We start from the raw sequence: 15,185 nt of genomic DNA, 5'->3' as shown, positions 1-15,185 counted from the left end.
TTTATCTTATCGGAAATGTGTCAAGGCACTAATAGTTCTCAAGTTATTCGGAAGCTAGTAAAAAAGGCTTTCTCGCTATCTATGTTTACGGTATTGAATAAATTAGAGCATCATATCTTTTAGTTAATTTTAGGCGAATTTTGATATCTGAATTTTAATTTGATATATATATTTATATATTTTAATTTGATAATTATATATGTATATAATATTGATATGTATATTATACATTATTTATATATAAAAAACATATATTGTATATGTTTTGGCAAATTGTGATAAATGTAATTCAACATTTTTACTAAAAAAAATCGAGCTTAAACTAATAAAAGAACCCATTATTAAAATTAAGAAAAGACAAATAGAACGTTGTAGTAAATTAATTTATCACAGTCGATTTTTTAATTTTCTCATAATTTAGATTTATAATATTATGATCTAAATTATAAAAAAATTGGAACAATTGATGGGCAATCAAACAGAGATAATTAAAACCAGAAGATAGAAACTTTTGGCGATAGCCGTTATCGCTTGATAATTTTGCTTAGATTTATGCGATTATTCATCATTGTTTTGCACGCATTATCGTTTTAAATCTAATTGATTAATAAAGTTCCACAGAATACTGATATACGATCGGATTTTATTACGCGACTCGATAAGACAACGCGATTATGTAGTTCGATTATTTTAATCGCGAAAGGAAATTGCAAGAGATAAAAAACGATTTGAATTAACGATCTGCTTCTTGTTGGATGGACGAGCAAGTTGTGCGTCATAACGCGAATAATGAAAAGTTTGTATGGGGGTCGCAAAAGTTAAACGCGATCCCCATCGAGACTCGATGGGGCGCCCTCAGGAAATCTAAACCGGTAACAAGATGGCTGCTCGTTGAGATTTTTTATTTTTTAATAAAAAAAAGAGAGAAAGAGAGAGAGAGAGAGAGAGAGAGAGAGAGAGAGAGAGAGAGAGAGAGATTGAAATAATGGGTTAAAATTAATAAGAAAAATTTGCTTTTTTTAGGATCCAGATTTATTAAATACGGTTCTGATATATTAGTTTGCTATACGTATCATACACAATGTACATATATACACCTTATATATAATTAATTAAGGACGAAACACTGTGCAATATATTCTTGCGATTGCTCACAGTATTATTTTGCATCCTCGATTTATTATGACATCAACATCATAATAATTATGCAACATGATCAGCATACACATGTATTATCGAGGTACTATTTTAAGATAAAGAATTTAAGTTTAAGATAACAATTTACAAAGTCTGTGTTAATATCAACGAAATCATTCCGCTCTCATAGCAAGTTTTCCTTATCTAATTAACTCTTTCCAAGTACGTACATATACAAGAAAATTATTAAGAAAAACCATATTTAATTCCGATGAAGATATTCAATTTTACGCTACGAGGATGACATACGTATTCATTAAATGTATCGTCCAAACTGGCCACTTGTTCTCTCTTTCGCGTAAAATCTATTGCGAGAAAAGAAAATGTCGTACCAGATAATCGAGAAATATAGAACCACGCGTAGCTACATATATATATCTTGCGAATGTGAAATTCTTTGAAAACCTATTAAACACACCATATATCGTGAATCTTTCAAGAACACGAGAAAAATACGTGCAGAATTATATATTAGCTATGAATTAATCAATTGGACTAACTTACTCATCTGATTTCGAAATTGTAGTTTTATCTATTTTATATTTTTAAGAAAGATTGTATTTCTGAACATTGTCTTGATTTGTCTTAATTGGAAATTATGACTATTTAAAATTTTTTGCACATAATTTTTAAATTTCGAAATTTAGTATTTCTGGACATCGCTCTATCTTTCCAATTTCAAGATTATGACTTTTTGGAACTCTGCATGCTACTTCTTATACACACACATATACATACATACACAATTGAATCACGAATTCGACTTTAATTCATTGGCAGTAATTCATTCTCCTGTGATATATTATCGAAAAGTTCGAAAAAAGACGTTAAATGTGCACGAATTTAATTATGTGGTAGTTAGACGACATTGTGCACTTCAGGATTAAATCGAAATTCTTTGCATTTACGATATTCTTTTCTACAACACACGTTCTAAGGACTAAATTTGAACTCTACGTAAGTCATCGGGATATTGTGTAGGTAACAAGTTTGTACAAATACCTTATCTCGTAAGAACGTGACATCGATATCGTTTAATGAGAAACTCTTTTCTACACGTTTTTTATATCTATAATTAATTTACTTATTCACGTCAAGCTTTAGTTCATACGCGAAATTAGCTCGTACGCGAAATCGATCTTTGGTTTTCGACGGTATTCGCACTGTCTTTAATTTTTTTTTATGAATATCAACACTAGCCGCAGGAACTTTCAATTGCAGCACACTGGATTTCAGTTTATTTTAATTCAAGAAACTGAAGAATTGCGAGCGAGGGGCTCGCAGTTTTTTAATTATCTAGATTTTCGTTAAACTACTTTACATTTTCATTATTAATCTTCCACATTTACTTGCATTTTGAACATTCAGGTTTTATCATTCCTCGAATTGTCGATATCGACATTTTGTTTTTTAGATAAATATTCATTTATACGCAATAATGTGTTCTACGTAAGTAATTTTATAAAGTATTATATCGTGATATTTGCTTGTCTTCTGAAATATTAAAGTTCGATTGCGATATATCTTATGAATATTTGTCCCACATTATTAATAAATTTATCTTCTTGCTATGTTTTATGGATACATTCTGTCGTCTATATTTTTGAATGTTTTTTTTAATTTTCGTCTCATTTGCTAAAGTTTCTGTGGACATTTTTCATCGCACGCGGCAAAATATATGCCGACTTAAATGAATATTTATTGCTGTCGTAAAACAGCAATTTTCCGCATCAAGTTTCGACAATAATCTTCCTTTTAAAAAGGTATCGATTGTTTTAAATATTTTCATTTTCCTAACAAGTCAGTATCATTGAACACTGTGTATTTTATGAAATGTTAGAAAACGTCGTGCTTTATTCGAAGTGTTGTACTTTTTCAAGTTCGATAGTCTCGAAATACACACGATAGTTAAATTTATTCAGTTGTCATCTGGTCACGCTTTTTGTAATTTGTAAGTGGACTTAGTTTTTTATTTCGTCATTGCTATGTGTCTCTTTAATTTCGTCGCACATTTGAATTGCATCAGGAGAGTCCGAGTAGATATGCATCAATTATTCACTAGAAATCGAGAAACATATATAGAGTTGAAAGAACCGATGTATTAACATTTTTCTTTCATCAATTTTCTTTCATCCTCTTTTCAGTTGATTGAGATATTTATTTTCAATTATATTATAAATTTTCATGTTTGTTGATTCAACTCTTTGTCTTTCCGAATGTATTTTCGACGATGTCCAGTTAATTTATAAATATTAACACATAATCATCGTACACACTATATCGTGTATCATCATGAATTTTCGTGCTCTCTTCGCGCTCAACATTGCTAGAAATTTTTCCATTTCGAGTTTCTCACATCCGTCTGTCAATTATATTTCACATCTTCTTATCACAGCAGCGTCTTTATCGCCGATGATTCGCGCAATGATCATTCACCGCGCGAACCGTTTCTCTCTTCTTCAACCCCCCAGCCCGATCTTTTCTACCACCAATATTTCTGTATGTACGGCGTCATGGGGACCTGGCCGCTTCCGGGATAAGTCGCGGGCTCCATCAGCTTGGATTGACAGGGCTTACCGTCTCTCACCAGCACTGGTACGGCGACCCGCCTGGGCGAGCATCCGCTGCCGCTGGCCTCGACGCGCTCGCTCGCCGCTCTCTTCGTCTTGTATCTGTGATTCTGGAACCAGATCTTCACCTGGGTGGGCGTTAGACGAATGATGGAGGCCAAATGCTCGCGCTCGGGCGCGCTCAGGTAACGCTGCTGACGGAAACGTCGCTCCAGCTCGTAGGTCTGCGCCTTGGAGAACAGGACGCGTCGCTTCCGCTTCTTGTGCTCGGTCTCGTGGGGCTGGGCCGTCTCGTTGCCGACCTGCTGTTCGTCCTCGAAGTCCTGCGACTCTTCGTCCTTGGACGACTCGTGACTGTTCTCCTGCTGCGACGGGAACGACATGTCCGAGATCGCCGGGCTCGTCGAGTCCGGTTGTTGGAGAACTGAACACAAGAAATATTATCGCGATATTAATTTTTATTTCGAAAGAGGAATATTATTCTGTAGAAGAATTCTGACGTAGCGTAGGCATCTTTCGATTAGATTGTTCGTACTTTTATTAAGTACTAATTTTATCGAATCGAATTTTTGTTATACATAACTTGCGTGCGACTCTGGTTTGTTAGTGTAGTTATACACTATCGTAAAAATAAGTATGTTAAATGACGTGATGGAAGTAGTGTTTAGTAAATGACCGACTCTCTATCTCAATTACTTAATTGATGATAACCAACTGCAGCTGCATTTCGACTCAGCCGGCGCCGTCGATTGCTTTTAGCGTTGATTACCAGCAGATGCACGCCTGCATTGATTTTTTAATAGTTCTTCTAATCAGTACTGATGAATTATATCGTTAAATCTCGTGATATATCATATGCAGTAATTAAACTGTCGCTTCTATAAATATACATACAAACTTCTAACTCTCTCGCGATATTCCAAGATCTCTGAACTCTTTTTTTCATAATATTAAAATATGAGAATTTTTTAAATCGATTATGAAAATAAAAACGTGAATACCGTTGTTATAATTTGTAAATTAATCGCTTGCAATATCTAATTAGAGATTTTAAAACAATGGCGGGAATGAAACAATAATAAAATAAATTTAATTTTGCTGACGCAGTAATTATACTACAAGTAATAACTTGATTTATCCGATAGCAAAGTGGTAAATGTCACGATCTGGTCCGGGATATCGGCTAATTTAATGTACAACGTCGGGATACTGGCTTTCGCCGTGGTACAATATGCTTTTGTGAGCGACCCCCGGGGACCCGCTCAAGGAGGGTGTGAACCAATATAAAGCCTATTTGATACCCCTGCTCCGGACCCCATGGGATCAACCATATCATTTTCATGGGAGATTAGGCCATACTCGCAGTTGCACTGTGATTTCAATTAGACACTCGCCGCTAACTAATGTCTCCGAAGGAAGCTATGCCATAGCTGTGAGATTATCTCGCGTTCTTTCAACATGAATTGCGAGTCATTTCTTGAACCAGATTTCGCATAAATCCAAACTGTATATATATTATTATAATTATTTTAATTTAAAGTCATTTATTTAAAGAAACAAAGGGCAATTTAATTTTTTTTTTAAATTTATTTTTAAATATGAAAATAAAATTAAAATAGATATTGCGATAACAAATCTTTATATTTTGTTTGATATTCTAATGTTTTATCTTTTATCATATGTATTTAGTAATGTCTTTAATTATTATTCTTGTTTCTCCCTATATCACACTTGCATAATTTTCTAAAGTCATTCAAATCATATTTAAATCTGTCCAAAATTTTTAGAAATCTGTTTCACAGAGAGTTATACGTAATACACTATCCAATGAACAATATAAACGTCCGATGTAAAAGAGATCCACTCAATCGTGCGTCGCAATCATCCCCTTCTTTATCTGCTACAGGACGACCGCGATTATTCGCAGGCAACGCGTTTCTCATGTCGGTTCGACACGTCGCTCGGATTTTTCGCTCGTGCGAACCGTGACCGAACGCGAGAGGAAGATAAAAAGAAGCGGGATAGGTCGCCGACGAATTTTTTGGGCGTGACGATCCTGATTTAACGAGGGCCGGGGCCCGGGGGGCCCCCGCCGCTCGCGCATCTGTCCCCGGGTACGACATCTGTCCTCATTCGCGGACCAATCGCTGTGCGGTACCCACGAGAACCTTTTACAGGACTATTAGATCCTGCTTAACCCTCGCGGACCAATTGTAGGGTGTTAAATAAATAAGGGTTTCCATCTTGCGCCCTTCCGCCCGCAAAAGCGTGCGCGCGTGTGTGCGTGTGCGTGCGCCCTTTCTACCAGCGCGAAGAAAGGGGGCGAGAAATCTTGCACCTCGATTGAAAGTGCGGCGACCAAATTCAGCCGAGCATTCTTTAGAATACAAGTGACGTCTTCGACGAAATAAAACTTTGTATATTCACGCTTTTTTAGAAAGTTAATAATCATTTCTCGATATATAATGACAAGTAAATGCGCTTTCTAAATTACACAGCTTGTTAATTTTTATTATCGCGTACCCTGACTACTAGACAATTAAATAAAGGGTAACATGTTCGCGCTCACCATTCACCTCTTCCACCAAGGGTTGAGATAACGCTGTCGGTAGTGCTGGTCCAGCTGGCCAACCTAATAATCCAGGCGGGGGTGGCGGCAACGTACCCCTGTTCAGATTAGCGTGCATAGCCGGTTGCAGCATGGCGGTCGTATGCTCCAAAAATTGTTGGTAAGATAACGGCACGTCGCTTGCCGTTGGCAGAACCGTCGTGGCACCTGGAACACGAAATGTCAGAAAATTTATCAGGATTTTTCTAATAGCTAAACTTTACAGCAAAAGAAAATTTACAGCAAGAGAAACTTTATATTTTCCCCCATTTTTAAGCTTATCGCTTTAATATATCGCCTTTTCTTTTTTTTTTAATTTTGAAATATGTATTAATATCAAATTATAAAATCGGATCAACTCAAATTTTTAAGATAACAATTCTCTATTATTTCATAAATTTGATATTTATCGAATTGTAATAATTGTTAAATTGCTATTTAGTAATTGGAATTAACAAGATATGAAATATTTGTTTCTTAATTATTGTAACTATTTAATATAATAACTTGCCGTACCTTGCACATCTGTTTCCTCTTGCGACGGTTTGGCATCGTTTAATTCCAAAATGTCGCTAATGGCAAAACCGGATGTCCTAGCCGGCATTTTCATACTTTCCAGCAGCCTGCAACAAAAAATTCCTTGGTTATTATAATTCTAATTTAAAAAAAATACTAGAGACAATATCAACAAAAAGTATTATAACATTACAATAAAATATACAGAATGATTTTTAATTGTGTGTGTATGTCAATAATTATGGGGCGAATCTAGGGCCTAAAACAAGAATTAAATGCTATATGAAGATAAATTGTTTGGTTATTTTATTAGGTATTAATCTGCATTGATGCATGCTATGAAACAATCAATTTGCTATTTGTTATTGTTGAATCGATTTTCTGTTGAAACAATCTATTCGCATATCAGAATGGAAATAAACCTATATAAATATAGACAATGTATAGTAAAAGTATATAGATAAAAAATGATAGAAAAAATTTTAAAAATCGAACATTCTTACGCTAATACGCTTCCGGTATTAGAAACTTGCGGTTAATTGATATCGCGTATAATTTTTCATCTAATAAAACGAACATGTGTATACAGTCGTAGGATTTTGGATAAACATAACTATATCCGCGGGCGGATTTTGCGAGTCGGAAAGTCGGGCACAAAGGTGTTTTACGGCGGTAAAATCCAATTTTGAAGGAGCGTTCCTGACCCTGGAAGCCGCGTGACTGTCAAGAAGCCATCGGCTCTTTTAGAACCCGATCAGAGAGACGTCTTCGAGGGTATATAATACCTGCCTATACCCGCGTTTATTCGTAAGCAACCTGTCCGTGGACCTGCGTGTAGGAACGAATTTTTCGGTCCGCTCATATTAAGCTGTGCCAGCTATTATTGCGGCACGTTCGGCCACGTTTTTTAAATGTTTCCGACACGAAGCGCGGGTGTTTCTGAATAAGCATTCTTCTTAACTATTTACAGACTGCCGTCTGAGAAAACTTGTGCGAGAAGTTTGCGACGAGATAAGACGACAGTTTTTAGTTATAGACGTGAAAAAGTTTCGGCGAACATCTAGCATTAACAGAGGATTACTATAATTTTATATCTTACAGATGCATGATTATATGCTCTCCTTCATATTCACAGATACACATGTACGCATATTTATACGAGGAAAAGTCATTAAGTATGTGACAAATGGTTATTGATTGTTGGATTGTGTCAACAACTATACACTGCCACAATCAGAAACTAATTTATTCCATTTATAGCTATTCCACATTCATTTTTGACTTAATTAATGACTTTCTCTTGTATTAAATCTAATTTTTTTTTTTATCGGATTTGCGTGTAATCTTGACTTGATCATGAAAATCAGATTAAAATACTAGAACAAAATCGTCTCCTCGCGAGAAGTTGATAATTATTTGGAAGTACCAGCATTGAAATCGCTCGCGATTTCAACCTCTTGTAATTACGACGCTTTTTTCATCTCAATTGATGTAAGAAAGTCATAGAGATAGCACAAGCGTAGCTTTCGTCACTTTTTATTGTTGACATAATTAATTTTGAACTTTTTTTATGCTATTTAAGTATATGTATTGCAACACAATTTATATAATATTGAATAATTATGCAAACGATTTTAAGTAATTATGTAAACACAGTTTAATGATGATTTCTCGATATCGCATGCAAAGTTTAATCGATAAGCAATTCGTGTTCCAATGGGTCATCAGTTGATATACGATATTACGTGATATATCGTAATAAAACCACGTGTAAGAATTCGATAATCATCAAAATCCCCGATTAATCAAAGTAAAAATTATCGATTAGCGCGATCATTTTTCAATTTGTTTGTCGAACTCACTTACGACTATTATACCATCTTTAATTTAATATTTGTAATGTGTGTTTTCTCTCTTTTCTCTCTTTCTCTCTTTTACATTATTCCTACTCTCAATTATATGTGTGTACATATAAAAAAAATTAAAAATATTTAATAATTATAATTTGATATATGTATTATGGTATATATAATATGTAATTCTTATTTTTCTAAAGGAAATTACAAGAAAAAGTAAGAAAAATTAAGATTGTTTTGTAGTTCTCCAAAAAGAACTAAACATACTAAATTTTCATTAATATTATTTACCTAGTATTCAATGCGAGCTGGCTGTACCAAACGTGATTTAAAAGACTGGCCGGATACGGTAGCAGCGGCCAGGTCAAAATCTTATTTTTGTCCACCATTTTGAAAAAAGGTTTCGAAACGGTTGTTAGTACACGCGTGTGTCAGTACATGTTACATGTTTCACCGACGGCACATTTCCTGATGTTTAAAAGTCTCTTTGAATCGTAGACCTGATCCCCATTTATAATTCTTATTCTCTTCTCTCTTTTCTTTGATTTTCCAATAATATTTCAAATTGAAATTAGTTTCCAATCTTAATTTAAAAGACTTCTTTTTTTTCTTAATTTTATTTTTTAAAATTCTTCTTTACTTTGTACAATACGTACAACAGTTAGTGAGATTTTTGTCTCTTTTGTTTAGAAAGGAGATAAAAATTTATTTATTTTTATTCTCTTAGAGGAAAATTTCCTTTTAGAGAAAAATGAATATTAAATTTATTTATTTATATATAATATGTTTCTTTATTTTTCTTTGCATCTTATTGAAATAATTTTCTTAGAAACTTTTTTTATCTTTTTGATCTTTTTGTAATTGCAACTACCCATATCTTCGGTTTTCCATTTTCATAATCACTCTTTTTCTTTCATATGACACTATTATAGTTTTAGCATCACCAACTGTTACTTTTCACGACAAGAGTTCACAATCTCGTAGCAAAAGTCTTTATGCCAGCACAAACATGATAATAACTAGTCCAACAGGTAATCCAATGTCCATTCACTGATTTTTGTATCGCACTCGCGACTGTCAGTCATTACTGATTCCGTCCGAAGAACCCGTAAAGCAGGCCATAATTCCTTTTTGGAACTACTAAAGGACACTTCTTGTAATTTTTAAGTGTCCTCCACGAGCACTTGACGACTAGTGTTCGTTCGTAGGTCGCCCGTCAAGCACCCTCGAAGCGTAGGGCGGATTCTACATTGGGGCGGGATTTCACGTTCATCCCCTCCCGTTTGGTAGCTCTTCGTATCCCACCCTGCTACCCGGCGGTAACTTACGGAAAGTTTCCGGCGGGAGAAGCTTAGGATAGAAGAACCGTCGCTGTTTCGTTTCTCGTTTAATTTATCATCTCTTCAAAAGCTCCGTCTGTTCAAAAAATAAATGCAATGCTGATGATAATGTAATATTCTGACGAAAGTTCAGTGGTTTTATCTTATTCGAGCCGCAAGTAGTTTATTTATAATTGGTTGAATTGATAACTTGTTAAATTTATCGATACACGAGCTATCTTTCTTTTATGCACGTGCTGTAAAAATACTTACAGTATAATAATTAAAGAATATTTGTAGAGAGAGTATTTGTCTCGCTTTGGTCTTGCACGTAGGGGGTTGATCTCCGTAATAGAGAGCTAGTTTTGATCTTTATCTTTCAGCCTAAAGTAGGCAACTAACTGACTTTAGTTGGATCAGTATATTTAAAAAAATACTTAGTTTTTTTAGGTCAATATTACCGATACATTCTGTCAAATATATTGCAATCAAGTGTTTTATCCTAAGAAAAATTCAAAATATTTCTTACTTTTTATAATCATCAAAAATAAATTGTTTTACGAATTTAACAATTAAAGTAAAATGCAAATATAAAGTAATTTTTTATTTGTTTTTCTAGAATAAATTAAATTAATAATGATAGGAAATAATACGAATGATTTAATATCGAAGTATAATTCAAATTTTAGCAAATAATTCGCTAATTAATATAGTTTCGCAAGATATTTATGGTTATATTTTTATTAACAGTTATTATTTAACTAAACACTTGGTTTAAATCAGCTTTTATGTATATATAAAAATAAGAATTATATGTAAAAACAAGTCTTTTTGTTTTCTTCGTCGCATTAAATCTGATAAAATTCCTTGCCACTCCGAGCGATTCTGGTAATATTACGGGGGTAAGTTACCGAGGGGTGTTACCACCAGCCAGCCAATGGGATGGTCGCGTGTCGGGGAACCGTCGCCCAGCGGCCCGGGGGTTGATTTCAATCCAGCCCGACGAGCGAGCCAATCGGCGAGCTTCATCGATCAGGGGTCTTTTTACACCGAGAGCATACTTTACGTCGAGTGTTAATGTGAAAGAGCATTAGTGGTGCTTTTACTGTGTCATTTCGATTTTTCACTCGTTTCCCTTACCTCTCTCCCCTAGCCACTTTCTCTGCTACCGTCCTGTTTTCTTTCTTTCCCTCTCTGTCTTTCTCCCCCTGTGGCACTCAGATCGTTGCCTATTGATACGCAAAACTGGGTTAGAAGCGTGGTCGCGACTTACGGCCGAGTGTTACACAAACGCAAACGAGATACGTATGATCGACCAGCTTGACTGTCCTCTTTTAGGAACTTGTTTGTTCGATCGAAAAATCGAAGGGTGCGAAATGGAGTTTAATTGAAGGGAGGCATATATGTTTAATTTTACGAAAACCGAGATATTTTAATAAAGTAAATTATGATTTGTACCTTTGTATTGTATACATCGTTTATTTATTAATTTAACAGTGTGATGATATTAAATGAAGTCTTTCATGAATCTTCTTTTAGAGATAGATTACTCAGACAAACACCAGAGAGAGAAGTTTTAGATACTCACGAAACTGATCAAATGTTTTAGAAACTTTATAAAAGTTTCTGATATCATGAGAAGGAAGAAAAAGAAGAGAAAAAGAAACAGGAAAAGAGAGAAAGAGTAACATATAAAAAAAATTTTTATAACATATATATTGTATAAGAGAATACAAATTATATAAAATAATACGATTTTCTGCATAATTTTAAAAAGTGTTTTCAAAATACTTGATTTTAATTTCACAAGTCACTGTATATATTAAAATATAATTGTAAAGGGCAAAAATAAGGGAAATTATCATTATTTTGATTAAAAAGAAAATTCTTATAAATAAATTATCATCTTTCTTTGTGTCTTGTAGATCAAGTTGCTCTTTTTTAGAAGTTGCTTTACAAGTGCCCGAATAAAAATCCAGAAGACGCGAGATCGAATTGAAATTGTCATCGAGATCGAATCTAAAGTTGTATTCGAAGAAGCAAGCGGATAAAAAGTGAGAAATCAAATTTCTATTTAAATAAATCCAGACGCACTGTGTGCCGGCATAATTCAGGAAATCGTGTGATGGCTAATTTTATAGCGAGGCATTTATTACGCGCACATTCCGTGACAATCGGTCCTTTTTTTCTCCGATAATCGCGACGCTGGCGCGCGAGAAAAAAAAAGACACGTCATCGGCGACAAGGCTGACCTGATTTCTTTTTTATACCACCTACTTATTATTCGCGGACACGCATTTGTTACATCGGGTAACGATAGATAAAAGCCCCTGTCGTTTCGCGCGATTATCATTCGGTCCGCAACACGCGTATCATTATCCGTCGCAATTACGCGCAAAAATAATAATTCCGTGGACTCTGATGTGCGATTCGATTGAATCGAATTTGTTTCGCGACCTTCTTTCCCGATGTTTCGATCGCAGATAAAATATTATCGTCGTAATGCCAAAGCTGTATTATACGTTAGGATCGCATGGCATTATTGATTGCTGAACGTAGAGAATATCAAGATATTGTCACAAATTATCGCGCGCGTCACAGAATATTTTGTTAAATGTGTAGAAAATATACGAGATACATTTTATGTGAAAACGATTAGCTTTCGAAGCATTAAAAACTTTATGGAGATCTTTAAATCACTCAAATAAAATTTACTCTTATATTTTTATAATACTGTTTCTCTCTTTACAAAGACTTTTAGGCAAAAATGGATTTCTATTATTTATCGTCTTTTAACTATAAATTTTTACATGTTTTTGAAAATATTTAACATGTAGCAAAGTGCTTAATACAAATTAGCATTAGAATTTCTTTACAATATATCTCAAAGTGATTAAAACCTCGATGAAGGGGGCGGGCATTATTTTTAATGCACCGAAAAGTGATCATTCTTACAAGGAATATATACTATATTATAATATAATAAAATTAAAGAAAAGATATACACAAAGATAATAACGGAGGATAAAAGTATTTATGGTGTGGAAATTTTTCCATAATTCGCGCTTTTCGAAGCCCTTAATTTATCCTGAATATTCTTGCCTTTCGTTAATTTTAAAAAAATATTTGGATGTTCCGTTTTAAATGGGAGACCCCATATTTTATCTCGATCAAGTCGACGCTCTGAAATTGATGATTCGTCGGATTTGTTGTGTCATTGAATAGAGTCGCAGGTTGTATCCAATCGCGAAAAGAGATGCGCACCTGAATGCGGGCCACTCACAATAAATACACACGCGTACCGACAGTAGCACGGTGGAAAATGGGGTTTCGAAAAGCGCGATTCAGAAGCTAAGGAACAGGTAAGAGGCAGGAGCGACGATAGAGCGAGTTTCCGGTTTATTCAGACCGGTCCTCGTACAATCGCGCGGCTCCGCCGCACAGAAAGTCAAAAAGTGCGGAAGAGGGTGTGGACCCGACTTTCCTGATTTTTTTTTTTTCTCATGGCCGCGTCTTGACCGTCAGATTTATTTCTGGAAATAAAAACTATCGTCTACCGGAAACCGGGAAGACACCTGTACTCTTTAGTGGTCAAGTTGCTAAGAGAGATTCGGTCAATATTTTTATATTTAAATTTCATCAAGATGATGTTTACGTATTACAAACATGAATTTTTGTATGCGATAATAACAGCGAGAGACGATCAATATACAAAACTTTTTCTATAAGTAAAATTCTTAATATATGACGAATAATTAGAACGAAAAAAACTTCGTATAAAAAAATATTAAAAAATGTCTTTAAGAATTTATTATTTTCAATAATTGGCATTATTGGGACATTGAATGCTTATCTAAGAAAAAAATAATAAGAAATTCTTTTTATATTATTTTTAATTAATTAAAGACAGCAGTTATAGCTTTCCGAAAATTGTGAATTATGATAATCCATATAGTGAGTTGTATATAACTAGTTTTTTATGCGTTGTTATATTGAATGATTATATAACAGTTGTACGTTGTGATAAAGAAATAGAATATGATTTAGAAATTAAAGAAATTAAGGAGGAATTTTACAAATCTAAAAATTTGTACAATAGTGATTTGTTGCTCATACGTGAGACATCAAAATCAGATATGTCAATATTGTAGTACAATTTTTATGTAATTTACTATAATACCATATGATTGATAACATTGTCAAATAATTATTAATACAAATTTGTCAAAGTATCAATAGTATTACAAAATTATTGTTACATGCTTTCTTAAGTTGAATCAGTGAAAATATCACTAATTAAAGCAATGATAAGATTTTATTCAAGATCAATGACTATTTCACTGATCTTCAATGAAGACACTCACACTTTGTTACGTATTATATTTCATTGATTAGGGCTCAAACAAGGCACATTTTAGTTCTTCGCGGGTCGCATCATCTAACTCGGTTAGAATCGTGTTCAACACGAGAAAGAGATCCGAGAGACATTTGTCGTTTTTCCGCAATTCCACCTCTCTCTCCCTCTTTCTCTTGTCTTTCCGTTCTTCGTTCTGGGAGTTCCAAGCGTCGGCGGGAAAAAATGGAAGAGTCTCGAGCTCTTCGGGCAATCGAGCAACATTTGCCAAGCTCCCACGACTGTTTGGCGATAGCTGTGCCAACTTGTTTCGAGCACGCAACCCAATTTGTCTGCGTCTCATTGTTTTACTACCCCCGCGGTCGCGGCCGGTGCAGTCTCTCACTCCGCTCCCGCCGTCGTCATGTGAAAACCGGGGTCGAGGGGATCGTGCCGCGAATTATTACAATCCTCCAATGATCGAGTGGAAATCTTCCAGAGAGAGCCTTCTAGTTTAATAACATTTCTGTATGCATATATGCGAGCATTACAGTGGAAACTTAACTCGATATGGAGACGATTCGAAGATTAGCAAAGTTGAAACCAAGTATGTTTCAAAAATAAAAAAAAAAGAGAATTATGTAGGAAAAAACGTGCATTATTTTAAAAATATATATTATTTGTGCGTGTGTGTGTATTTTTCTCGGGTAATATGCAAGCTATTTCGTAACTGTATATATATATATATATATATATATAATATTACACGTTATTATTTTTTTTATT

The 15,185-nt window shown here is 34.5% G+C and overlaps 1 protein-coding gene across 2 annotated transcripts in view; it reads right to left on the bottom strand.

Moving 5' to 3' along the window:
• Positions 1 to 1,009: 1,009 nt before the first annotated feature.
• Positions 1,010 to 15,185, bottom strand: part of LOC115244151 (homeobox protein Nkx-2.5-like) — a 21,631-nt gene continuing 7,455 nt past the window's right edge. The window contains exons 1-4 of one of the 2 annotated variants that reach the window (XM_029821576.1): positions 9,039 to 9,228; positions 6,892 to 6,998; positions 6,337 to 6,543; positions 1,010 to 4,191 (exon numbers count right to left, since the gene is read on the bottom strand). In XM_029821576.1, the coding sequence (XP_029677436.1) occupies positions 3,680 to 4,191; positions 6,337 to 6,543; positions 6,892 to 6,998; positions 9,039 to 9,136 (924 nt within the window). In that variant the 5' untranslated portion in view covers positions 9,137 to 9,228 and the 3' untranslated portion in view covers positions 1,010 to 3,679. Of the gene's footprint in view, positions 4,192 to 6,336; positions 6,544 to 6,891; positions 6,999 to 9,038; positions 9,229 to 15,185 lie in introns of those variants that run through there. The other variant, XM_029821575.1, reaches the window with a different exon arrangement.

The sequence above is a fragment of the Formica exsecta genome, unplaced genomic scaffold (assembly GCF_003651465.1).
Source record: "Formica exsecta isolate Colony F162 unplaced genomic scaffold, ASM365146v1 scaffold80, whole genome shotgun sequence".
Taxonomy (NCBI): Eukaryota; Metazoa; Arthropoda; class Insecta; order Hymenoptera; family Formicidae; genus Formica; species Formica exsecta.
The sequence above is the reverse complement of the archived record's forward strand: the minus strand, read 5'-3'. Positions and strand labels throughout refer to the sequence as shown.